Genomic DNA, 27,140 nt, shown 5'->3' with positions numbered 1-27,140 from the left:
ACTAGGGTGCACCTGAACCCAGTCACAATATTTTCATCAAAGAAAAAAGGATGTTTTTTGTTTGGGGAAGAAAATTGATTAGATCATGAAATACCAGAAGAAAAAGGAACGTTGGTGGCATAATGTCTTTTATGTTGGACTGCCAACTATATGGTCAAGGGTATGAATCCACTAGCTTCTCTACAGAAGAATAAATGGCAGTCTCTTGTAAAGATTTATGCCTGAGAAATCTGATAGATGGTCACTGTGGTTTGAACAAACTTGACACAGTAGGTTTGGATTTTTATATGTCTAAGAGGAAGTACATGAAACACTGGTGGCCTAATGGTAAGAAACTGTGTTGTGATCCCAAGGGTATGCAGTTCAAACCCACCAGCTTCTCTGTAGGAAGAGTTTGGGCAAATTTTTCCCATGCGATTTACTACATCTGAAAACTGACTGGAGGCTCAGCTGTGAGTTGGTTCCAACTTGGCGGCACACAACAGTGACAGTAGAGACAGACATCTCCTGTGCAGTAAGCTCTGACGCCTGGAGGCCTTCTGCAGAACAGAGTGAAGTGTTCTCTGGGACAGTGCTGTCCCCGTTATAGCCACCATAGCTATGGCTAACTGTGCTCCATGCCAACTGATTTCATGAAAGGATTCCCTTGCCCTCATTGACCCTTTACATCACCAAACATGATGTCTTCTTTCAGAGAATGATCTCTTTTGTTGCATGCCCAAAGCAAGTGAGTTAGGGAAATGTTCTCTCATGATCCATAAGGCTTGCATTGATTAGTTTTTAGAAATCGGTCTCCAGGACGTTCTTCCTACTTTTTGCTGGAAACTCTGGTGAACCAAAATCTGTCCACCTGCTGGTATCTGACATACAGATGGCATAGCTTCTGCATCACAGTGTCATGTAAGCCACTCACCCCAGTGCAACCAACTTATAAATGGATCAAGACTCTGTAAAGAACTGCAGACCAGGTGCTATGGAGTCACTTGCAACTCACGAAGATCCCTTATGTGCTACAGAGATTTAAATGACCGCTGTTTTGGAAGTAGATCACCAAGTAACAGATATTTCTTCCAAGGAATTTTGGAAGGATTCACATTTGATTCTAATTCTCCTAAAGCATATTTAATAATAACACCAGTAACTCCAGTTGTTGCACAAAAATTGTGGATTAAATCTTACATTTTAAATGTAATCCTGAAGAAGCTTTACACAGGTAAAAATGAAGGGGAAAGCAGATTGGAGAGCATAATTTTGTGTATTCCAGGTCTCACATACTATGCACAGATCTGTTTCTGACTGATATAGCTCCATCCTGATCAACAACCCCCTCACCCCCAAATTTAAGACTGTTTTAGCAGCTCCTGAAGAACCTGGAAAACTCTAGAGGCTCCAGAAAAAAAACCCTGGAATTCCAGATAATATGAATTCGAGAGAGCTCCGTGTGATTATTTACATGACCTCAGTCTTTCAAGGCTACCAATGTTCTTCACAATGACACTTCGGCAGCTAGGCCAACAGGGGACTGAAATTATGTTGGCTATTATATCATAATTATAAAGCTTGATGTAAGTGCTGCTAAGGTCAGGCTGTTACTGATAGAATCATATGCCTTCTTGAGGTTAAAATATAATGGAGGCAAACACTCAGAATCAGAGTGTCCAGCAATGTGCTGCTATCTGTCCATTCCACAGTTTCCCTGAATTCTGGCTTCTACACTGACGTCACCACTTTGCTTACCCTAAAGCTAATTCACCTGAGCTTTTGAATATAGCATCTAAGGTCTACTGGCATGTTACTATGTAGTTCTAAACTACAAGGTTAGTTTAAGAGGGAATTGTATTCCAGGCTCTGGGACTGCAGAAACATACCTTGTGGTCTATTAAACAGGAATAAAGATCGCTTTGTATTACTTTTACTAGCTAGTACTGAGTATATCTTAGGTACTCAATGAAAACTGATTAGGTTAGTTCAATTTAACATTTTTGAGACCTACTTTGTATAGTCTCTGTAAGAGTTGAGATAGTCTTGACTCTCAAGGAATTATCACTGTGAGAGAAAAAGAGTAAGATTTTGATGCAATGACTGGAAAGAAATGTTTCAAAACATTATGTTGGGTATGTTGAGGGACAGGAACTGTAATGGGTAAATTTTATGTGTCAACTTGACTGCTTATCCCAGTTGGGACCTATTTGGCCAAAACAAGTCTAGATGTTGCAGTGAAGTATTTATATAATATGATAAGTATTCATATTATTGACCTTAAATTATTCTCCATGTCAATGTGCTCCATTTAATCAACTAAAGATGGTAAGAAAAAATCTGGAGATTTTCTGAGGGAAGAGTCTGCTTTTGTCCTATAAAAAGACATACCTCCAAAAGTCTCCCTTTTCTTAGATTGTTTTACACAAGACTTCCAAAGATCTCTAGCCTATCTTCTGACCTAGGCACTTCAGACTTGATGTTGATGAACAGTATGAGATAGAAAATAAGAACATGTTAAGACTAAAGAATTGAAGGATTAGTTGGGGGGGGTGGTTATGTGAATAATTTGACATGGCAGAGGAGGGCTTGGCTTCTTGAAGGGTCAAAAGAAACACTCAAGAAGCAATGATCACCTGATTCTGTGTTGCTTTCTTTTCAGAAGTAACTCCAAGGCCTTTCTGCCTCCTATTCCATACACACACATACACATGTACAACTGCTTCAAATATTTGTGACAGATGGTCAAAGTTGAAAGAATTGATACCTTTGAATTGTTGTGTTGGTGGAATACCAAATATACTAAGCACTGCTAACAGAACAAATAAATCTGCCTTGGAAGTACTACAGCCAGAGTGCTCTTTCAAAGCAAGAATGGTGTCTTTGTCTTACATACTTAGATACTTTGTCTTACAAACTTGGACATGTTATCAAGAGGGTCTGTCCCTTGGAAAAGGACACTATGCTTGTAGAAGCAGAAGGTCAGTAGAGGAGGGGAGCTCTTTAATGAGACAGATAGATACAGGGACTGTAACAATGGGCTTAGGCACATAAGAGAGTATAAAGATGAGACGACTGGAAATAGTTTAGTTCACTTGTACACAGGTTGTTGAGTGTCTGAGCTGGCTCAATGGCATCTAATAACAATAATCACCTATGATCCATTGCTGTTGATTTGACTCTGACCCCTGGTCAGCTATGCATTAACTCTGACTTGACAGCAAGAAGAGATAGAAAAGAAAACCAAGAAGCCTTTCGATTATTCGAGTAGCATCTTTAGCAACAGTGGTCCAAGAAATGCTGAATTTCAGGATTCCTTTGTAAAACCAGATGAGGCATAGCTGCCACTCATATGCTGTTTTTAACCTTCTGTCAGTGAAGGTGTGCAAGGTGCTGTGTTACAGAATAGAACAGATTTGAGTGGTGCATTTAGACTAAGGCAGACTAGAGCAAAAGGCCTACTGATCTTTAAAATCAGCCAGTGAGAACCCTATGAATCATAATTGTATGATTCATAAACACTCACGGGCATCACAAAAGCAGGCAGTATTTCAGTCGGTTGTATGTGGCATCACCAAGGGTCAGAACTAGCTCAGTAGCAGCTAGGAGGGTTGCAAAATTGACCCAAGAATTCTAGTGCAGGCACCAAAGTCTCTAAAGAAGATACTGGGTAGCTTATACACCCAGCCCACTGAATGAAGGAGCACAGTTCAATAGAACTGTGCTCTATTCACCAACTAGTTACAAATGGACTCACTGTACTTAACAGATGGTCTCAAGCTGTAGAGGAGAGTCATACCCTCCTCAGTGAGTAATGTTTAAAGCAGGCAGCTTTAAAGAGATAGAGGAAACAGTGGGAAGGAAAAGGAGAGAAGAGATGGAAGGAAGGAATAAATAAATGATGAGGAATAGATGCTCATGTCCCTTATTTGTAGGCTGAGGCAGAACTTTGAAAGGGAAGGGTTTACTCCCAGAGAATAATAGCAAATAACAATGCGCATGTGGAGGATCCAAGTTCATGGTGAGGTTTATGTCTTAGTTTATTTCAAACAGTCAATTTTGGTAGCTCACTGGTACCTCTGACTGTCCTAAAGAGAGCTAGCAAGCCTGCCCCTTCCTCAGGAAGGATCTTCTCACCTGCTGACTGAGAAGCTAATGATCCTAGGAACTTTGGAGAGACTTCTGTCTCCTCACCCAAGTGAACAAAGGAATTAGGAATCAATCATATAGACAGAATTCATTCAGCCTTGCAACAACTGCTCCTTAATGTTTCCGTTATCAGTGAGACTGTGACAGATTAAGGCTGACCTCCATTCAGGATTGCTTCTCTCACCTGTAAGAAAATTGAGCTACACATCCAAAGTGACTCTGAATTCATTCTGCAATTGAAAATAAGAGCTGGATGGGGGCAGGGGAAAATCAGAAAGAGAGATTGAAAAGGCACAGAGTCACCTCTGAAAAAGAGAGGTCCATGAATAAATAATCAGGTAATCATCGCTTCTTGGCTGGGCCCTGCTAATCACTTCCTGATTGGTCTCCCTACCTCCTGCCTCTCCACCTTCAATCTGTCCTCACTTGGTTGCCAGCTCAAGTGAAGCTGAGCTCATATAATTTTCCAGCTCAAATACTGTGAGTGGCTCCCAGTCATATGGATTAATGTTCAAATGCCTCACTCTTGACAGAGACCTGTCCACACTCTAATCTCCACCTAAAATTCTAGCCTCAATTCTCCTTTCTTCCCTACACATATTCTCCAGTCTAGGGAAGCATGTTATCCTCTTGCGACTCCACTTTCTGATGATCTCCTACTTCTTGTATCTGACACAGATCCTGGCTTGGAACAAATGGCTTGTATGTGAGGACTGACCTCAAGGTTGGCAGTATTAACCTACCCTAGCAATGCCCTAGTAATCATCAGCTTCTGGGAAAGTTTGTTTTTGTTATTGTTGTTGTTGTTGATTGTCTTCAAATCGAGCACGACTCATTGTGACCCTATAAACAAAAGGCCTGAAGCCCTTCTACAATTATCAACATTTATCAAAGTTCATAGAGTTTCCGGAGGCAAGTTGTTTAGAAGTGGATGCCACTCGTGCTTCCAAACCTGTCATAGAATGTTATTGGTTGAGTTTCCTGTGATGAACAGCGACCCTATGTACAAACAGCTCTGAACCATTCCCTGTGCTAAGCCAGTATCTCTAATTCTGACACACCAATCCCCATCACCCCAGTTACTGTATCAATCCATTTCATCCGGGGTCTCCCTCTCCTGCGCTATCGGTCCACCCTTCCAAGTATAATGTCCTTCTACAAGAACCAATCTCTCCTGGCCATGTGCCCAAAGTAAGTGAAGCAGAACTTCAAAATCCTAGCCTCCAAGGAGAGACTTGGTTTCATCCTCTTCAGTAGAAATCTATTTGTTTCCTTGACAGTCCATGGTATGTTCAAGGGTCTTCTCCAGCACCACAACTTGAAGATATCTATTCTTCTTCTGTCACCCTTTGTCATTGTCCAACTCTCTGAAGCATAACAAGTGATTGAGAAGACCATTGCTTAGATTTGGTGTACCTTTGAATTTAAACTGACATATTTGCTCTTCAGCACTCTGGAAGGTCCATGACAGCAGATTTTCCCAGTGCAATTCCTCTTTTGATTTCCTGACTGCTGGTATTAAGAGTGTTGATTGTGGCTCTGAGCAACCTGTAATTGCTAACCACCTCAATCTCTTCTCCATCTATTGTGGTGCTGCCAACTGGCCTAGTGGTGAGAATCACAAAAATCAAATCCACTCCTGGGGATTTTAAGAGGCTGTAAATCACATGGGAGCAGACTGCCCATGTTTCCCCTGAGTAGCAGCTGGCAGATTCAAACTGGTTAGCAGGGTTAGCAGCAAACTCTCTCCTTACACCACCAGGAAGAAGGGTAAGTAGTTGACACCGTTAGTGTGTCTTCAATTTGCTCAGGGGTGCTCTGAGTCTCTTGCTTTTCCTCATCTTTGGTTTGATATGGTGCTGCCAATTTTTAGCTCTGCTCAGTCTTTGCCTTTGAGGGGTTAAATGCCCATATTTCATGTGGGTGAGAAATTTCCAAATACATCTTTTCACTGCAGTTCTCACTGTTTTATAATTGTTACCTTTCCTTCCCCCAGAGAACTATAATTTTCTTATTATGCACAGGAAGTCTGTAGAAATATTTGTGGCATTTGTAAATGAATATTAAGTGGAAACAATATTTTTTAAAAGAACCACACAAAAAAACAACACCCTGAGGTTCACTTTCTTCTTATACTTTAAAGAATGAAATACTGCACTGTTTTAGACATATCATAGAGATGCATACCATTTTCTAACAAAAATGAATAGTTTCTCCCTCTTCTCTCACTTATCAAAATATTAGTGGATCAAAAACAACGGTTAGAGAGAAAATGTTACATGCATATAATAAGAGCCGCAGCCATTTAAAATCACTACCTACGTTTGGCTGTCACAGATGGAAGTTTACTTGTAGTAGCATGGACACATAATTAAACAGGATAAACAGGATGTTGGGCCTCTCAAATGTCATTACCCAGCACCCTTTCTCAAAGCTGGAAATGTGTTTACTCAGCATATAAAGAGTCATCTGCTCATGTGATTTACACATGGAGTTTATGAGGACAATTAATCACAGCAATAAAGTATTATTTCAAACACTGCTTGTGTGGGGAAGAACTGGTCAAAATGGAAGAAAGCACTTCAAAAATTAGAAAACACAGAAAGGTGGTATGCGTGACAGGGTGCTTAACTAGGATCTGTGATACTATTGGGCACCATGCATATGAAAAGGTCTTCAGTTCCTGCCTAGGTTTTGGTGCATAATATTGGATATACTTATTTTTCTTTGGAAGAGGTCCACATACTTTATCTCTCATGTTTGCTGTTATGTGCTACCGAGTCTCTGTGACTCATAGCAACCCTATGTACAACAGCTCTGAGCTCTGCTCTAACCTGAGCCCGTCTCACTGACTCTGACATGCCTAACCCCATCACTCCAGTTACTGTGTCAATCCATCTCATCTTGGATCTTCCTCTCATGCACTGTTCCTCCACCCTTCCAAATATGATGTCCTTCTCCAAAAAAATTGATCCCTCCTGGCTACAAGCTCTAAGTATGTGAGACTGAGCTTCAAAATACTTGACTCCAAGGAGGAACTAGGTTTTACTCTAAGACAAATGTGTTTGTTTTCTTGGAGGTCTGTGATATGTTCAAAACTCTTCTCCAGCACCACAACTCCAAGACATCAATTCCTCTGTTATCCTTAGTCACTAACCAGCTTTCTGATGCATAGCTAGTAATTGTGAAGACAATGACCTGGATCAGGTGCACTTTAGTCTCTAGAGTAGATCTCTCATGATACTCACATGCAAATACATAACCTCTCTATGTTTACTGCGTAGTTTGCATTATCTCCAGGGAAAACAAGAGAGTCCTCTAGGCAATTTATCTCTAAGATGTAACATACTTTTTGTTGATCATTTGTGACATTCTAAATAAATCCCTATATTCTATATTTTTCATACACCAGTTTTTTTAATGCATAACATTGTGGGAGTAGATTGTGTACCTCATTAATTCTCCTAGTTATACAAATGGTTAGATACTATTTTTATTTATTTTGTAACTATTTTTCAATTTATTATTATTATTGCTAATTATTATTATCATTAGGACTGTAGCCACCAATCTAGATATTCAGTGAAGGTAGGAACTTTGTTTTCTTCACTGCTTTCTATCCAGTATTTAGGAAAGTGCATAGCATACTGTTACTGCTGCTGTTAGGTGGCATCGCATCAACTTTGACTCACAGTGACCCTGTGAACAACAGATCTGAACCTTGCTCTGTCTTGCACCAGCCTCACGAGTCACTCTGTCAAAACTGGTTCATGAAATAAACACAAGACTAGTAAGAGCGACCTGAATCAGTCAAGACCATATAATATGATACGATTTACTTTTTTTCTATTTTCTGGTCTCTTAACCACAAAACCAAACCACTTGCTGTGAAGTTGTGTCTGACTCATATATGTCTCAGAGCTGCCTTGTGCACGGCTTTCAGTAGCTGATTTTTCCAAAACAGATTGCCACTCCTTTCTTCCAAGATGCCTCTGGGTGGTCTCAAATCAATCACCCAACTTTCTGGACCATCAGGTCTTGTTTCTTTCTTTTGCTGTTTTGCTTTTGTTTTTTTTTAAAATGTGTGTGTGTTTGGTTGGTTTTTTAAAAACTACTTCCTCTTCTAGCCCAGGGTGGGTGATTTTAATCTGCAGCCCTCAGGCCTGGTTCAAATTGTTTGTTTGTTTGTTTGTTTTTAAACATTCTTCTAGGTGGTAGAGCATTGGTCAATGAATTGCTGTACAGAGGTAACTCATTGTTGCTGCGAAGCTAAACACTGTGACACTGACGTGCCAAATGTGATAATGGTTACCCATGGTGGACAGTGTTTGGTGGCACTTCCCGATTAAAACAAGCTTGGAAGTAGGAGTGGCATCCACTTCTGAAATGGCTTGCCTCCAGAAACTCTATGAACAGTGTTCAGGTCTTTCATGCATAGGGTCACTATGAGTCATCTACGATTCAACAGCACCTAAAAACAACAACAACAACAACAACTTCCTCTTCTAGCTTCTCTTTATTCATTCCATCTTCATAATTTTTGTCAAATTATCTTTTGCCCCAAGATTATAGTAAATTTTGCTTTTCACTCTCTAGTGAAATCTGTTAAAGTCCTCCCTCGTTATTCATTAAGGTTTTAGGAAAGCCAGCTGATTAAAATGACTGATTCATTTAACCTTCCCAGAGAGAATGGTCGTTTCTCAGAATGGCCGGCAATTGGTAAAATTTTGAGCAATGGTGACATATTAAATATACTTACTTATCATCTTATGGATAATGCAAAATGAAATTGTTCGTAGAATCACTTCTTTAACCAACAGCCATCAAAGCTTCTCTCTCACTCATTCTCGTTGCTGTTGAGTTGGAACTAACTCATAGCTGACTCCAGTGAGGTTTTGGAAGGCTGTAAATTGTGTGGGATGAGGGTTCCCATCTTTCCCCTTCAGAGCTGTTAGTAGATTTGAACCACCAGAAGTGTTATCTTGGGTTTGCAGCATATCTCTCAATGGGCTAGGCCACCAGAGCATCAAAGCTCCTCTGTAACAATATCTCATTGCCGTCGAGTTGGCATTGATTGACAGATATTGCTCATCTCTTTCCTTTGGAGAAGCTGGTGGACTCAACCTGCCTCCCTTTGGGTTGGCAGCTCAACTTTTTATTCACTAGGCTACCAGAGTGAAGAATGTTAATTGGATAGCCGTAACAAAAACTTATTTCCTTAGATGCTTGGATTTGCCCACTTATTCTGCTATCTTCCTATCTGACCTTTCCATTGCATCTCTTTTTCCTTCTGCCTCACATTTGTTTTGAGCTTTTATACACATTAGTGTAGTCTTTGCTAGCCCCTGAGTTCCCTGCTGATAGAAAAGGGAGCTCTGGTGACCATGTGGGTAAGAAGTTGTGCCTCATCTTTTTCTCTGAAGAACACTCTGGCTGTACCCACCGTACCATTTATAATAACAACAGGAGCCATAGTCACTACAGTTGTTATTGGTGAGACTGAGATATTAAACTTTAATGGTTTGTTCCTTTTTATTTAGTTCAACTTTCACATTGTACAACTTATTGACAGTAATTAAAATAATTGGCTGTGCAGCCCACCCCTTAAGCAATTAAAATTTCTACCACGGTTACCTCTCCTTTTCTCTTCCTTTTTGGCCTTGGAAATCACTAATAAACATTGTTCTCTCTCTAACAACAACAAGTTTGAATCTACTGACTGTTCTGCAGGAGAAAAATGGGCACTCTCATACTATGTGATTTACAGCCTCTGGAAACCTGACTGAAGGGTCAGCTTGTCTTTTCTGACATGACTACAATGAACTGTGCTGACCTCATTTAAAAAACTAAATGGTTTGAAGGATATCCCTTTAAAAAAAATAAACTATGAAGAGAATAAGAAAATCCCTTCCTTATTTCTCTTTCTCTCCAAGAATTTAACAACTGTCCCACTTCTGGCTCTTACATAAGTCTGAATCTCAAGACATCAAGAAAATGTTTGCTATCAAAGGAAAGAGGTTTCTCTTTTCTGCTTCAGTGTCTTAGCTTTGCTATTCTTTTGTTTCTGTCATAGCTTTGTGTGACTGTCTCTTAATATTTCAAGCCTCAACTCATCTTTCACATGCTTATATCCTTCTTAGGGAGTTCTGGTGGCCCAATGGGTAGAGAATTTGCCCTGCTAATCCAAAGGCAGGCAGTTAGACTCTGCCAACTATTCTGTCAGAGATGGGCAATCTCCTCCTGACAGTTGGTAGCTCTGAGTTACAGCCAACCCCACAGCAGTGGGCTTGGTTTTGGTTTATGTAAATAAAGGGGATGTGGACTCTTTGGCAATATTCCTATATTCTGAAAGCAGACCTGTGTTTGACTCCTGGTCAACCTGCTTAATGCAAGACATCACCTGTCTATCAATGGACTTCTTGTTGACATGATGCTGAACGGGCTTTAGACCAGCTTCTAGACAAAGACAAATAAGAAGAAAGGTCTGACAAGCTTTTTCTGAAAAAACAGCCAATGAAAACCTTATAGGTCAAACTATATGACCCACAGATGGTCATTAGGATAAAGCAAGACCATGATCTATCAGCTAACTCAATGGCAGCTAATAACAATGCAATTTACAATGAGACTTCCATAGATTACATAGAAAAAGAGAATGAATCCTTTGCTCATCAGCTTTGTTGGGAAATTCTGAAAATATGGATAAATTACTCACCATTTTGCTACGGATGATTTTGTTCTTGTTTCAATAACTGCCAAGTTTAAGGTGAGCAACAATTCAAAAAGTTGGTTAAAATGTGGAATCTTGCCTTGGTCACTTTCTTGCAATCTCCTTTTTCCCTCTTCATCTTGTTTTCCTTTTCTAGTTTAAGTAATTACTTTTAAGGCAAAAAGCATGATTCACATGGAGTTTTAATCTCAATGGAAGTCTTAACTGCACTGTTTTAGGTTAATTAAAATTGAAGAGACATGCCAATATGTATTCAGATAAGGTCTGACTGCATATACATCCATGGGCTGGGGCATGTCTGAGTGCCAGGAAGCCAGGCCCTCATCTTGGCGTCAGGGTCACACTTTTGCCCAGTTGTTGCATGTGGCCTTACAGTGGGCTGGTCTGCAGTGGTAGAGGCCAAGGGCTAAACTCTCAATCCAGTTCTCCTCAATTCCCTTGACATGGTGGCAAGTCTGGATGTCACATTTTGTCTTGTGTACTTCCTAGGGCACTGATGGAAAGCATGTGCCTGAGGTGCCCTAGCCTGGTGTGGTGTCCTACACTGGCTCTCTTGGCCAGAACAGGTTCTCCAGGTAAGATGGCTTATCTTGCAGCTGCCTTAGCATAGAAGGTGGCAACCTTAGTGTTCACGTAGCTCAGCACCCCGGGCGGTGCCCAGAGGAGGAGTTACAAAGGTCTCACATGGCACAGCAGCCTCCAGCAAATGTGCCCAGAAGCTCTGCATCCCTTAGAGGCAGATGGTCACACAACATTAAATTACAGATACACTGTCCTAGTTCACTAATATACCATATTGGAGACTTCAAGCAACATATGTATAATTATACATATGTTATATATAACATGTATAACTACACAGTTAACTAATTCCTCTGATAAAACTGGGTTTAGATCAGGGCCTCCTTAGCCTTCAAATTGGCATCCTTGCTCTTTAAAACGTTGGAGAGGTTCTTTATTTAAAAAAAATTATTTGTTTCTTTACAAAGTTTATATACATTGTGCTTCACACTATTCTTCATTCACATTGTGTTTCATACAATCATTCTCATGCATTATGTTTTAAAAAATAAATCACTGGGCGTTGTCCATCAAAAAAAACCCCCAAAACTGGACTTGTGGATAATTTGACTAGTAACATCAATTTAGAAAATAAAAAAGGCAATATTAATAAAACCAAGATATTTTTGTGATAACTTCTAATTTCTTAATTAAAAAATAGAATTTACCCCCTCTTACACACATACACATATCAACCTCAGAATTAAAGGTAATTCTTATATTTGTTACAATGTGCAATTACATATTTCTACCTTGGACAAGAAGCAGTAATCTATGGCTGGAAGTGTATGCACTTTACATATTCTCAGTGACAACTGGGTGCTAAGTTCACCCATTACTGATAGGATGATAATAATAATGCCACAACAATAGCAGCAGGTATCTACATAATTCCAATGTTCTGTAGCAAGTTACACTATTAATCCAAAGACTGGGTGTCTCCAACTGTATGAATTCAGTAGAGGCTCCACAGGAGAAAGATACACAGTCTTCTCCCATTGCAAATTACAGCTTTGGAAACCCAGTGAAAAGTACTTCTGAATCAGAATGGCTCTGAGACCAGTTAAGTGGGAAAGAGTGTATGTAATGTAACAGTCATTACAATGAACTAAAGATAAGCTGTATTAACATCATTTTGTAGATGAGAAAGCAAGGGCTTAGCCAGTAAGCAGCAGAGGTAAAATTCATATCTATGCCTACTCACTTCTCTTTGTGTGCCACTGTGGGAGCCCTCCAATTGGATGCATTTCCATTAACTTGTGAGTAGCCTTCAAAAAAAGGAGTCCTAACCACCCATTCATTCATTTCCCAAATTCAATTTAAAGTGAGAGATTCTAATTTATTTAGACAATTACCTCTTGCTACCTGTGTTGGATAATATTATTCATGCTACTTAATTACGCCTCTAGAAATATCTGTTCTCTTCAATGGATTGAAATTAGAAAAGAAGATGGAACCAGGGAGAAGAAAATAAAATTAGGCTGTTCTTCAGAAGAACTGTATTTTATCAATAATTGATTACACACACACACACACACATACACACACTAAACATATACATGTTGTTGTTGTTATGTGCTGTCGAGTCGCTTGCAACTCATAGCACCCTTATGTACAAAAGCCCTAAACCCTGCTCTATCCTGTGCCAATCACATTGCCCCTGACACACCCATCCTGATTACCCCAGTCACTGAATTAATCCACCTCATAGAGGGTCTTCCCCTCCTACGCCGTCCCTCCACCCTCCCAAGCATGATGTCCCTCTCCAAGGACCTGTCCCTCCTTACAACATGTCCAAAGTATGTCAGACAAAGCCCCAGAATCCTTGCCTCCAAGGAGCAGCCTGATTTAACCTTCTCCAGGATGAATCTGTTTGTTTTCTTGGCAGTCCATGGTACATTCAATACTCTTCTCCAGCACCACAGCTCAAAGGCATCAATTTTCCTTCAATCTTCCCTAGTCATTGTCCAACTCTGGTGCATACCAAGTGATTGCAAAGACCATAGCCTGTATCAGATGCACCTTAGTCTCCAGAGTGACACCACTGCTCTTCAGTACTTTGGAGAGGTGCCTAACAGCAGACTTTCCCATGGCAATACGTTTTTTTCTTTTTATTTCCTGGCTACTGGTGCAAAGAGTGTTGACTGTGGAGTCAAGCAATTTAAAGTTGTTAACAATCTCAATCTCTTCACCATCCATCCTGATGCTGCCAATTGGTTCAGTGGTGAGAATCTTTGTCTTCTTGACATTGAGCCTCAATCCATACTGAAGGCTGCAGTCCTTGACCCTCTGCAGCAAGTGCATCAGGTCCTCCTCAGTTTCAGCAAGCAGGGTTGTGTCATCTGCATACCACAGATTGTTAATAGATCATCCACCAATCCTGACACCACACTTCTCTTCATAGAGCCCAGCCTCTCGGATAATCTGTTCTGCATCAGGTTGAAAAGGTATGGAGCTAGGACACATCTCTGGCGTACATCTTTCCCAATTTTGAACCATGCAGTGTTTCCATGCTCTGTTCTGACGACTGCCTCTTGCTCTAAGTACAGGTTTCACATTAGCATGATCAAGTGTTCTGGGATTCCCATTCTTCTCAGAGTCAGCCACATAGACAACTATATAAGGTGCACTTGATACAGGCCATGATCTTTGCAATTACTTGCTAGGCATCAGAAAGCTAGACAATGACTAGGTACGACAGAAAGGGAATTGATGCCTTTGAGCTGTGGTGCTGGAGAAGAGTATTGAATATACCATGAATTGCTAAGAAAACAAACTGGTTTTTCCTGGAGAAGGTGAAGCCAGGCTGCTCCTTGGAGGCAAGGATTCTGAAACTTCATCTAACATAATTTTTGGCATGTTGCAAGGTGAGATCAGTCCTTGGAGAGGGACATCATGATTGGGAGGGTGGAGCGACAGTGCAAGAGAGGAAGACCCTTGATGAGGTAGACTGATTCTGTGACTGGGGTAATGAGGGTAGGTGTGTCAGAGACAATAAGATTGGCAAGAGATAGATGCGAGTTTAGGGCTGTTGTACACAGGGCTGCTAGGAGTTGCAGGCAATTAATGGCACATAAGAACAACAGCAGCAGCAACAACAACAACAACAATATATAAAAGCAAGAGTGGCATCCACTTCCTTAACAACCTGCCTCTGGAAACTCTATGAACCTTGATAAATGTTTATAGTTATAGAAATACATTAGGCCTTTTGTTCTTCAGGTCAATATGAGTCATGCTAGCCTTGGACTAAAAATTCATTCACTGTCATTGTAAGATTTTGTATAAATTTCAATTGCTATTCCTAGTTTGTTTTTTTTTTATTCCTAGTTTCATATGTGGCATAAAAGGTTAAGAAACTTCTTCAGTATCACACCATTAGTAAATGGTGAAATCCAGCTGCAGTAAAACTTTGGTTCTAGTAATTACACTACCCCACCCCACCCTGGGAAGGCACAGTACTGATATGATAGTGACTGCGATAGACAGTTAGATAGATAGAAAGATAGACATGCTTAAATCTCAAAAACATCAAAGGAAATTGTTTTAGCAGAGTAGATTATATTTGGGGTTAGGGGTGTGGTTGAGGGATGTGGGGGGTAGTTTGTGTACCAATGAGGGAGTTTTTCTTTTGCTTTTCAAGGAGAGGAGCAAACAGGGGGTGGGTGGGGGGAGGGGGAGGGGCCGGGTAGAAGGGTGCAACAATGAATGAATGGAATTCCAAAATTTCTGTAGATGTTCACTGAAAGGATAAATAAATAAATAAATAAATAAATAAATAAATAAGAATTATCCAAACTCAAGCATGTATTTTTTATTTGTTTTTTAAAAATCTGGTATTCTTAATTATATTCATTGTTGTTATGTACAACGGAGTAAAAACTGACCAAAGCTGACCCTCTAGTGGATTGTTAGAGGCAGTAAATCACATGGGAGGAGACGGCCAATCTTTCTCTGTTTAGCAGCTGGGGGATTCAAACCATCTACCTTTTGTATTGGCAGCACAATACCTTACCACTAAGTCATCAGAGTTCCCTAATGATATTCATTGACTTGTTCAAATTTGCTCGAGCAAGAAAAATAAAGGAGGAGGTCAATAAAAACGTGAACAAGGCTTGATATTAAAAAACAATTATAAGAATGGATCATATAAATTTGGTTCTGACAGTAGACTGTGTGGTCTTGAACACCTACTAGTCACAGCATCAGGAGAAGGTTCTGGACCTGACAGTTACTGAGCTGGATAAACAGAGATGCCTGATGATGGGCAGAGTGGCAGAAAAGTGAACTGGAAAGCAAAGTGGTCTAGAACTAACCAAATAACTATGTCCCATTTTTCTAAGCATTTATTAACTCTTAGAAATGATTCTAAAGCTCACAATTTCTTCTATTTACCATTTGTTAAAATAAGAGTTTCACAGAAGCTGCCTCCAGAACTCCAAAGCACTTTAAAATTTACTCTTTAAACACATGTAAACAGGGCCTGTTTTTTAAATCCCACCATCTCACTATTGATTATCTTAGACCTGACCCACTTTGTAGTACAAGCCTTGTCCCTGTAGCATTTACCTTGCTTTAAAGTCTCTCCAAGGAAAATGCAAACATGAATAAAGTGGTTGATACAGCCACATATGATCTCTCATTCCTGTTCAGTAAGAATAAAACTGAAGACAGCTTTGACAAATAAACAAACAAACAAACAAACATCTGTCCTGGAAAGCAATGTATTCCAATTTTGTAAATAAATTGGTATAATAAAAATAACAACAACAAAAACCACCAAAGGTCTAAATTTTATCTGCATTTGGAGGTTGAGTTCAATATACTTCTTGGGACTTATTCATTAAACCACTTTGTTCCCTACTTGACCACTTTTGTGCTAGAAGCTATTTAATAGAGGGATGTGAGTCTAGAGTCATTGGCTGTGAAGGAAGGCCAAGACGCTGGTAGGAAAATACTTGAAAAGGTTATAACTATCATTAGGAGGGGCTAGTCTTTGGAAAAAAGACATTATACAGAGAAATAATTTGAGAGGGTCAAAGAGGATAATCCTCAATGAGATGGATGGATACAGTGACTGTCACAATGGGCTTGGCCATGACAAAGATCATGAAGATGGTACAAGATAAGGCAAGGGTCAGACTTGTTGTTCCTAGGGTCACTATGAGTGGAAGTTGACTAAACAGCACCTAATAACATTTCTAAAAAGCACAATTGAATGTACTCATGGTGATTAATGAATGACTGAGTAAAAGAGTACATTCCGAACAGTCTACATTCCAAAGAGGCTGTTCAATATGCTGTGTACTACTGCTATGAAAACAAGACGTACGCATCACCTCAAACACTTGTAACAGGAATATCCATTTCTTTTAAAGACATCGTTGTAATTCCCTCTATAAAAGGAGTTCTTATGCCTTACTGGTTGTGCCTTTCAGTATGTTTGGCTGACTTAAGGAGCATTGGACCTCGATGTGATCTAAGTTTCAAGGCGTGTGTCTATTAGGCCTTGCCATTTGAAGGGGAGAAAAGATTCTTTACAAAGCCTATCTACCACTACTCTCACATGTCAGACCTCCTTTGCCCCAAAACCACTGGGAACAGATGCATTATTGAGCACACTAAAATGTGACAAAACATAGAAAAAAGTTCACATTTTCATTTCAATGCTAAGTAGCATTGCATGGGTTTGCAATGAAGCCACTCATACTTGATGGATTATTTTAAAATTAAAGCTGGAGCCAGTGTCCCTGCATGCTATTTTTTCCCCAATTCCAATGTTCTAATGTAGAATTCACTTAGTCTCTAATAACTCATAATAATGAAAAGATAAAAAAGCTAATTGATTGCTCCTTTTTTTTTTTTACTATTCTAAATTGAATTCAGAAAAGGATGGAAAACCCCAACAAAATGAAACAAAATTCTAAATAACGCTCCTTAGAATTCTGGTGTGTTATTTTTCATATCCACATTTGAAAATAAATACAGACAGATCTTTGGTTAGGGTTGCTGTGAGATGCTGTCAGGTCAAGTATGACTCATAGTGACCCTATGAACAAATGATCTAAACTCTGTCCTATCTTGTGCCATCCTCACATTTCCTGACACATTAGAGCCCACTATGGCAGCCCCTATTTCAGTCACTTGCTGGAGGGTCTTCCTTTCCTTTACTTACCCTCTACCTTTCTGAGAATCATGTCTTTCTCCAAGGAATAGCCCCTCCTAGTAACATGCCTGATGTATATGAGGTGAAGCATCACCATTCTTGCCATCAAAGAACACTCTGGCTGCAACCTCTCCAAGAAATATTTGTTTGTTCTTATGGCAGTTCATGGGATTCTAGCACTCTTCTCCAACACCACAGCTCAAAGACAGAAAGTCATCTTCTGTCATCTTTATTCGTTTTCCAGCTCGCAGATGCACAGAAAGTGATCAGAAACACCATGGCTTGAATCAAATGCACCTTAGTCCTCCAGCTGACATTACTCTTAGTAACTTGGAGAGATCCCTAACTGCAGACTTTCTCAGTGTAATACGTCTTCTGATTTCCTGATTTTCCATTTTCTTTCAAAAATAGCTAGAATAGTACATAGACAGGAAAATGCCAAAAGTTTAGCAGGATTTAGAAGTGGCCATGGAACCAGGGATATCATTGCTGATGTCCGATGAATCCTGGCTGAAAATAAAGAATATCCGAAGAATGTCTATTTATGTTTTATTGCCTTTGACTGTGTGTTGTTGTTGTTGTTATGTGCCATCGAGTCGCCTGCGACTCATAGCGACCCTATGTACAACAGCCCTAAACTCTGCTCTGTCCTTTGCCAATCGCACTGTCTCTGACACTCCCATCCCAATTATCCCAGTCACTGAATCAATCCACCTCATAGAGGGCCTTCCTCTCCTGCGCTGTTCCTCCACCCTCCCAAGCATGATGTCCCTCTCTAAGGACCTGTCTCTCCTCACAACATGTCCAAAGTAAGGTAGACGGAGCCTCCCGATTTAACCCTTTCCAGGACAAATCTGTTTGTTTTCCTAGCAGTCCATGGTATTCTCAATACTCTTCTCCAGCACCACAGCTCAAAGGCATCAATTCTCCTTCTATCCTCCTTGGTCATTGTCCAACTCTCTGATGCATAACAAGTGATTGCTAAAACCATGGCCTGTATCAGACGCACCTTAGTCTCCAGAGAGACACCACTGCTCTTCAGCACTTTGGAGAGGTCCCTAACAGCAGACTTTCCCATGGCAATGTGCCTTTTAATTTCCTGGCTGCTGGTGCCAAGACTGTTGACTATGGAGCCAAGCAAACTAAAGCTATGTACAATCTCAATCTCTTCACCATCCATCCTGATGCTGCCAATTGGTCCAGTGGTGAGAATCTTTGTCTTCTTGACATTGAGCCTCAATCCATATTGTAGGCTGCAGTCCTTGACCCTCTGCAGCAGGTGCTTCAGGTCCTCCTCAGTTTCAGGAAGCAGGGTTGTGTCATCTGCATAAAGCAGATTGGTGATAAATCGTCCACCAATCTTGACCCCACATTTCTCCTCATAGAGCCCAGCCTCCCGGATAATCTGTTCTGCATATAGTTTGAAAAGGTATGGAGATAGGACGTACGCCCTTCCCAATTTTGAACCATGCAGTGTTCCCTTGCTCTGTTCTGACGACTGCCTCCTGGTCCAAGTATAAGTTTCGCGTTAGAACGATCAAGTGTTCTGGGATTCCCATTCTTCTCAGAGTCAGCCATAGTTTGTTGTGATCTACACAGTCAAATGCCTTTGCATAGTCAATGAAACACAGATAGGCATGTGGATCATGAAAAATTGTGGCTGACATGGAGAAGAATGAGAATCCTAGAGCACATAATTGTGATCATGAGAAACCTCTATCTAGACCAGGAGGCTGTTGTGCAAACAGAACAAGAGAATACGAAATGACAAATTTCTAAAGAGTAAAATATTATGAGCACAACATAAAGTAGTATCTCATAAGTAGTTAAAGAATTCAGGAGTATTTATTTAGGAGAAGTTACAGGCAGACTTATTTCAAAGTCTCCCTGGGCTTAACCTATAGCACCTTCTCTGGTCTTAGCATTCATTATTCTCTGTTGTTATCTCATTAGGTTTGTTATGCTCAACAGACTATAAGCTTCATGAGGTTCAAAGGGTCTGCCTATTTCATCTGCCTCTGTATCTGCCACATCTATCAAGAGGTTTGACAAAGAGCAGAAATGTGATTTTCTTTCATTAATGGATGAGAGAGTAAAGAAAATATACAACTATGTGTAACTTAACCACTAGAATTTAATACATAATAGATTTGATGTCATATGAGAATGCAGTTTTTCTAACAGAACTATTTAGTTAGACTTGTAGTACAAGTGTTTAAGTAGTAAAGAAGCCACAGATAAACAGGACACAAACTCTGGGTCATGAGTTAGAACTAATCACCTTCAAGATTCTTGCCAACTGAGGTGTTCTGATTATAACAATCTTTCCAATATATTCCCTATAACTGAAATGAACTTACTAGCTAGCTTTTTTATGAATGGGATTTTAGAAATGACTTAAAACAAACAAACAAAATTTCTTCTTTACTTTAAAAGTCATCAAAGTTATGCTCTGTAAAAGTCTTTTCAGTTCTCACATATTTTCTACCTGACTGATATATTCACCATGTTGTGGTTGAATCAAAGGTAACTTAGGATCTGGCTTTTGGAATGTATTGCTCAGAGATGGTATTCCTTGGAAAAGGGCATCATGCTTGGAAATGTGGAGGTTCAGCAAAAGTGAGAAAAGGCCCTCAACAAGACAACTGACACACTAACTGCAGCAATGGCTCAATTGTGTCAGAGATGATGAAGAGGCCACAGGACAGGACAGGGTTCAGATATGTTGTTCATGTTGTTGTTGATGTTACGTGCCGTCGAGTTGCTTGCGATTCATAACGACCCCATGTACATCCCTAAACTCTGCTCTGTCCTGTGCCAATCGCACTGTCTCTGACACTCCCATCCCGATTATCCCAGTCACTGAATCAATCCACCTCATAGAGGGCCTTCCCCTCCTGCGCTGTCCCTCCACCCTCCCAAGCATGATGTCCTTCTCCAAGGACCGGTTTCTCCTCACAACATGTCCAAAATATGTTAGACGGAGCCTTAGAATCCTTGCCTCCAAGGAGCACCTGGTTTAACCGTTTCCAGGACGAATCTGTTTGTTTTCCTAGCAGTCCATGGTATTCTCAATAAGTCCTATTAGACTCAGTGGCTCCTAACAACAACAACAAGAACAAGGATTGACTTAGGGAGCTCTGGTGGTTTAGTGGTAAGGAATTGCACGGCCAACACAAAGGTACATGTTTTGAATCTACCAGTTGTTCTGCGTGATAAAGATGGGCAATCTCATCCCATGTGATTTGCTGCCTCTTAAAACCCACCAGAGTGTTAGCTATGGTCCTTTCTGATTTGATGATAACAACAAGAATAATAAAGAATAACTGAATAAATTCAAGCCTTGGTTCTTTCAATTAGTTTCTATGCATCTAAAGGTTGGACAATGAATTGTGGTGCTGGAGAAGTTCATATCCCATGGACTGCCAAAAGAACAAGTAAGTCTGTTTTGGTGGAAGTGCAACTGGGGTGCTCCTTCAAGGCAAGGATGGTGAAATTTTCTCTCACATACCTTGGTCATGTTAGGAGAAGCTATTCCTTTGGGGAAAGATAATCTCACCATACTGGAAAAGGTGAAGGTTCAGAGAACGAGAGAAAGGCCCTTAACAAAACGGATACAGGTAGTGACTATAACAATGGGCTCAAGCATATCAGAAATCAGGAGGATGGCACTGGATAGGGAAAAGTTCGGATCTGTTGTTTATTGGGATACTATGAGTTGTAGTCCACTTGGTGGCACCTAATACTAAAATCCTTACAAAGAAGTCTTTACCATTTTGGCTGCACAGTAGGAAAAAGCCATGTCATTAAAAAAAGAAGTGTATTTATCCTCACAACTTTATCTTTAATCACAAAAAAATCACTATACTTCATCAAATAAATATCAGCTTTTAATTGTAGGGTAGTTAAGCTACTTACCACTAAAGAATAATAAATCTTGAATCCAGGCTTAGCCACAAAGTAAATATCAGACTGGAATGTGATCTTAATTTGATTTGTGTTTGATGTTATCCTTGGAGGAACTACCTCGTTTCCACACCATCTTCCTCGAATCACAGTGCTGGTATCAGATATGTCTTCCACTTCCACAAAATCATACCTAGAACACATTTGTCGTAAATAAACATGTTTTAATTAAAGTTTAACATTCACACTTTCACCATAAAATCTGAAGTAACTTAATTTCCCAGAAGCTATCTGAAATGAGAATTAGAACCTCCAAAACAGCCCACTACCATGGAGTTAACTCCGATTTACAGTAACTCTCCATCAGGTTTGTGAGGCTGTAAGACTTAGTGAGAGCAATTTGCCCATCTTTAGCCCATAGAGAACTGCCAGAGACAAACTATCATCCAGTGAGTGGTGCAAACCCCTATTGACTAGGTCACCAGAGCTCCTTAAAAGAGAGTTCATTTTTCCAACTCAAACTTCCATAATTTATTCAGGCTTTAACTCTTTTAGCTATGATTTTTCCCATATCATCAACTGCAATGGGCTACTTCCTGAGCATCTGGCTTATAAAATTTTCCTGGAAAAATAAAGAACCGTAATCTGTTGGCACCTTTGTGTTTTTTTTTTTTTGAAAGGGTTTGTTTGTTTGTTTTTAAAAGCCGCATCTCCAGGTACATGCACATGTATTTACTACACAACATTTTTCAAGTAAATGCTCATTTTGGATTCATTAATTTATTATATGTAGGTGGACTTCCAAGTCAAAAGTACACAGTTCAAACCCATCAGCTGCTCTGAGATAGAAAGTTGAACAATCTGTTCTTGTGCAATTTATAGCCTTTGAAAACCTGCTGAAGGGTTAATTATGTGTTGTTTCTGACTTGAGGGCACATAGCAAATACACCACAACTGAGAAAGAAAAGGGTCTGTTTTGAGATTTTTAAATAATGTATATTGAACACTGTATTTATAGACAACTAACAGATATGAACATGATGTTTTATCTTCTCATTCAGGATATTGTCCTTTGGAGGATCAAATTAAATAAAAAATTTATCATGGTGAAAAGCATGCAACTTTGGGTAGGACGTATGTTAACTAAATTGGCAATATCTGGCCTGTTTAAAATGTGTGTAACAACTTAAAGCTATAGATTCATTTTAAACATCAGTGTGAGAAGCATGGATGTCTAGTGTTGAAGAAGAAAAGGAAGTCATCTTTAAATATTCTATACAAGCATTTGAATCTCGAAGACCTTTAATAATAATAATAATAATAATAATAATAATAATAATAATAATAATACATAGTTGAATATAGTCAGTGCCAGTGTTCATATTTTCTAGGGATCTTGGCTGAAAGAAAAGAATGCAAGATGATGTTTACCTGTTTACCTAAGATTTATTGATTATGCAAGGGCATTTGATTGTGTGGATTGTAAAAAATTATGGACAGCATTGTAGAGAACAGGAATTTCTGAATACTAAGTTGTGAATACTAAATTCATGTGAAACCTCTACATAAATCAAGAAGCTGCAGTATCAAGAAAAGTGTTTGTTAGGCCTACATCTTTCTATCAAATTTATTCAATCTGTGTGTTGAGCAAATACTCCAATGCAGAAGAAGAATGTGACAGTTAAATTTGAGGAAAGCTTTCTAACAACAATGAAAAAGAAAGAGTGAAGAGTATTTGAAGCACACAAAAATGGTGGTGGTGTAGAGGTAAAAAATATTGATTACATTAAGAGCTTCCAGAAGAATAAACAAATATGTGCTTGAAGAAACAGGGCCAGAATGTTTCTTAGAATTAAGAATGAAGTGACTTTGGGTCATGTACTTTGAGCATGTTATCAGGAGGAACCAATTTCTGGAAGACCTCAGTCTTGTTAAAGTAGAAGATCACTGAAAAAGAGGAAGAAAGACTTTCAACAAGATGGATTGGCATTGTGGATGCAATGATAAGCTCAAACATGGCTGTTGAGGAATGCTGGGGAGGAAGGGAGGGCCTCTGGCCAGGACAGATCGCCTAAGCTCCAGATAAGTAGCTCCCTTGTGTTTGGCTGTACTGGCTTGAGAAAACTCGCCACCTGTGAAGATAGCTGCCACATCTGTTGAGCTGGGAGTGGTCCCCATGAGGCTGAGATTATCCTGACCAATCTGCATGTCCTGCATCTGTAAACCCATCCTATCCAGTCTTCCTGTTTACATGTTCGTATATAAGTGCACTGCATATCCCAATAAAATTGAGCTGGAGTGACTCTCTGATTCTCTCTGGGGTGGTGTATCTCCTTCGTGCTTACTCAGGGTGTCGCTGTAAAGTTGCCAGCGAACTGAGAACAACAGATGGCAATTATTGTTAGTATGACACAAGACTGGGTCGTGCTTCGTTCTGTTGTGAGTAGGATGGTTATGTATCAGTGCACTTAGCAAAGGAAACACAACGAGTTATTCTATTTTTAGACCTCCAAGACTTTGCAATGTTCTACTCAATGAATGTAACTCTCTCCCTTTCAATTTTGGTCTATGTCACACTCCTCTCCCCTATTTAACATAGAAACTTTCAGAGGTTGAAGCATCAAGACCAGTTCTGGACATTCAGGGTAGGCAGAGAGAGAAGTCTATTTGTATTCATATGATTTTTATCCCTGTCATGGCTACAAAGAGAAATGAGAATGAGAAATATCAACTGTGAATATGAAATAAAGTCAGTATGAGTTTATTGGTCTTGTCCACATATCCCCATGGATTCTTACTGATTTAGTATGGTAGTGTAAAGTGTAGGTGAAAAATAATGATTTGTGACCAAATTTCTCTGGCAATGATAAACAAGGCCCTTTGCCTCAGTTTCTTTAGAGATAAAGTAAGAAGGTTTATATTACTTTAGCAGCTGTATCTCTCTTGGGTGCTGTGCAAATTAATTACTTAACGTTCATATGATGCTTGCAAGGTGAAAAGCACTAACAAAGGATCATTATTCAAGCAATAAAATATTACAATGTAAACATCAAGGAGGCTTTGGAACAGATGGTGGGAAATCAACTGCATTTCATTTTATATATAATATGTGTAAATCATATTTACTGCACAATCATGAATGCTCTTGAAACTCTGTTAATAACACAATAGGGCACTGTTACTTAAAAACATCCAAAATCAGTGTTATTTTAACTCTGGTTCTAAAGTCAAGAGAGCACCAGTTTTACTCTCAAGGAATACTTGAAGCCTTCCTTTGATCCATCTCTTTCCCATCTCTTTCTCCCCTCCCTCTATTCATTCTGAGGACCACTTGGAATTGATAAAAGGTTCAGGAATTAAACCATCTAACACATCCTCTGCTATTTTCTGGTATAGGATGCCAAAGGGCTCACTACATAAAAAGTACATCATGAATCTCAGAGTAGAACTGCAGCCTACATAGGTGGCAGCAGCTTCCTGGAAGAAGTTCTCCAGGCCCATTTTCTGGTGTACTTCTAGGAAGATTCAAGCCAAGTATTATTCCCCATACCCCAATTTCCAAAGCAGTTTTTTGCAGATCTGAGAGAGCAGTGAGAAACTCCCTCTAAAATTGGCTTCTCGTTTTAAGATTGCCTTCACCACTGACATTTTTGTTAGTAGCTGAGAGCTTGGCCAATTCACCATCAACTGGAATGGTCTAAGTGGCTCCCCAAAACAGTAACAACAAGATGCAAGCAGAACTCACTAACTACCAGGATCAAAATCTCAGTTTAGTAAAAGAGCTCAAAGCCTCAGTTTAGTAAAAAAGCTATCACTTCCTTTCTATAATATTACCTTTAAGTAGCTCGTAATAGAGTAATTTTTTCTTTTCCCCCTAAAATTCTCTTTTCCCCCTCAAGAATACAAAATATTTAGTTCCATCTTTCCTTATGCAAGATCAGCTATAGTTTATTCTCTTTGTAAATATGAACTGGCTCTTTCTGCATATATTACACTCTGCTTTCTGGCATACATTACCCTCAATGATCCTAGAAAGTAATAGTTGCTGCTGTTATTTTAGGAAAAACAGTAACATGATAAAAGCTGTCAGCACAATGAACATGCAACAAAGGACAGCCAAATTCGAGGCTCCCCTCTTTTTAAGTATTCAAAGGAAAACAAAGCTGCTGAATGGATTGAGCAGTTCAGTGGTTCATTGGCAATGCAGAACAAGCGTGTGCACTGCAGTAAAGTACAAAAAGGAGAGGGGGAAAGAAACAAACCCTCCCTAAATCTCACTCATGCTAATTAAGTGAATGAGTGCACAATTCAAAGAACAACAAGCCCGGGTTTTCTCTGATAAATATTCTAAAAAGGAAGAAGATTATCAGGCACGGCTTTCATCTTTTTTCCTGCTGTCCTAGAAACTCTGCAGCAACAGACTTTCTGAGGAGCATACAAATGCTGGAGTTGTCTTCTCCTTATCTCACATATAACTGACCCCTTAGTGTGTGATTTTTGGGGAAAAGCCCTGGCACAGGCCTTGGTCATCTTTCATTCTCAGTGCAGGAGAGGAATGGCTCTTCACCTCGTATCTGTTACTTACTGGTGTGGATTAACTCCTAGCGTTGAGCTGCTTGACACTTCTAAAGCTGACCTTTGTGTGCTGCAATATTGTGGTTAGGTTTCTGTAGTGCTTTCACATGAAGTAAGATGGACTAGGAAGTAAAGCACCATGTTCTGCTCAAGGAACTCATGCAACGAAAAAACTCTATGGCTCCCAACAGTCCATTCATGGAGATGGCAAAGGACTGGGCTGGGTTTCATTCCTGTGTGAAGGTCGCCATGAACAGAGGGCTGACTAGGCCAGGCAGGCTTTGACCTAGGTCACATGAGAACTAGAGGGCACATGGGATGTACAATGCATGTACTGGCTCACAAAGGCTGTTTTGCATGTGACAAAGACGCCAGTTGAGTGGTACTCTCCATTCTGTTTTCCTGAAGTCCTACAGCCTAACTCTGACATCCTGGAAGTGAGTTTCTGTAAGTCACAACAATTTATTTAGCCACTGGCGGCAGCAGTCTGTGAGCCAATTTATTTAGGATGCCATCTGTCTGCTAGGGCTGACATAAAGGTTCTTTGACCTGGCAGTGGTGCATCCTGGGTAGATCCACAGGTCTCAGGGAAGTTTGATGTGCTGTTTGAAATTGCCCGTCCTACTGACCTACAGACACCATTTTCTTCTTCCTCCAATCCAAACTGTTTGTCGAATACCAGTTGTATCTTTGTATTCTCTGGGGAATGGAGCTTCCATGTCAGAAGCAGGCTGCGAGGGTACGAGTCTGGGAAGCGAGGACTCTGAATGTAGCCATTTTCTGTCACCTCGATGGTTTCGTCACTGCGGTACACGTCTTTGAGGTGATTGTTCTCTGTTAGGAGTCACAATTGGTAGAAATTAGTATGCTGCTCCAATTACAGAAAAGAAGAAAAAAAAAGAACAATTTACATTTCAAGCACTTCTTGATTTTATTTGAAAACATAATGCCCAAATGTAGCTTTTTAATTAAACAAACTATCTTTCTTCCATATCTCACCACCCCTTCAGATTCTTCACAAAACTGAACGTGATCTTTATTAGTTTTTTGTGTTAGGAGCTTTCTTCAAGTTAT

General features: G+C 39.8%; 1 protein-coding gene across 1 annotated transcript in view; it reads right to left on the bottom strand.

Annotated features, from left to right (window-relative positions):
- PDGFD (platelet derived growth factor D) overlaps positions 1-27,140 on the bottom strand; it is a 355,887-nt gene that overhangs the window by 112,873 nt on the left and 215,874 nt on the right. The window contains exons 2-3 of the mRNA XM_006887300.1: positions 26,696-26,900; positions 21,504-21,684 (exon numbers count right to left, since the gene is read on the bottom strand). Coding sequence (XP_006887362.1) covers positions 21,504-21,684; positions 26,696-26,900 — 386 coding nt within the window. The remainder of the gene's footprint in view (positions 1-21,503; positions 21,685-26,695; positions 26,901-27,140) is intronic.

This window comes from Elephantulus edwardii, unplaced genomic scaffold (assembly GCF_000299155.1).
Source record: "Elephantulus edwardii isolate Elephantulus edwardi_28Jun2011 unplaced genomic scaffold, EleEdw1.0 scaffold00056, whole genome shotgun sequence".
NCBI lineage: Eukaryota > Metazoa > Chordata > Mammalia > Macroscelidea > Macroscelididae > Elephantulus > Elephantulus edwardii.
This window is presented reverse-complemented; position numbering and strand designations above follow the sequence as displayed.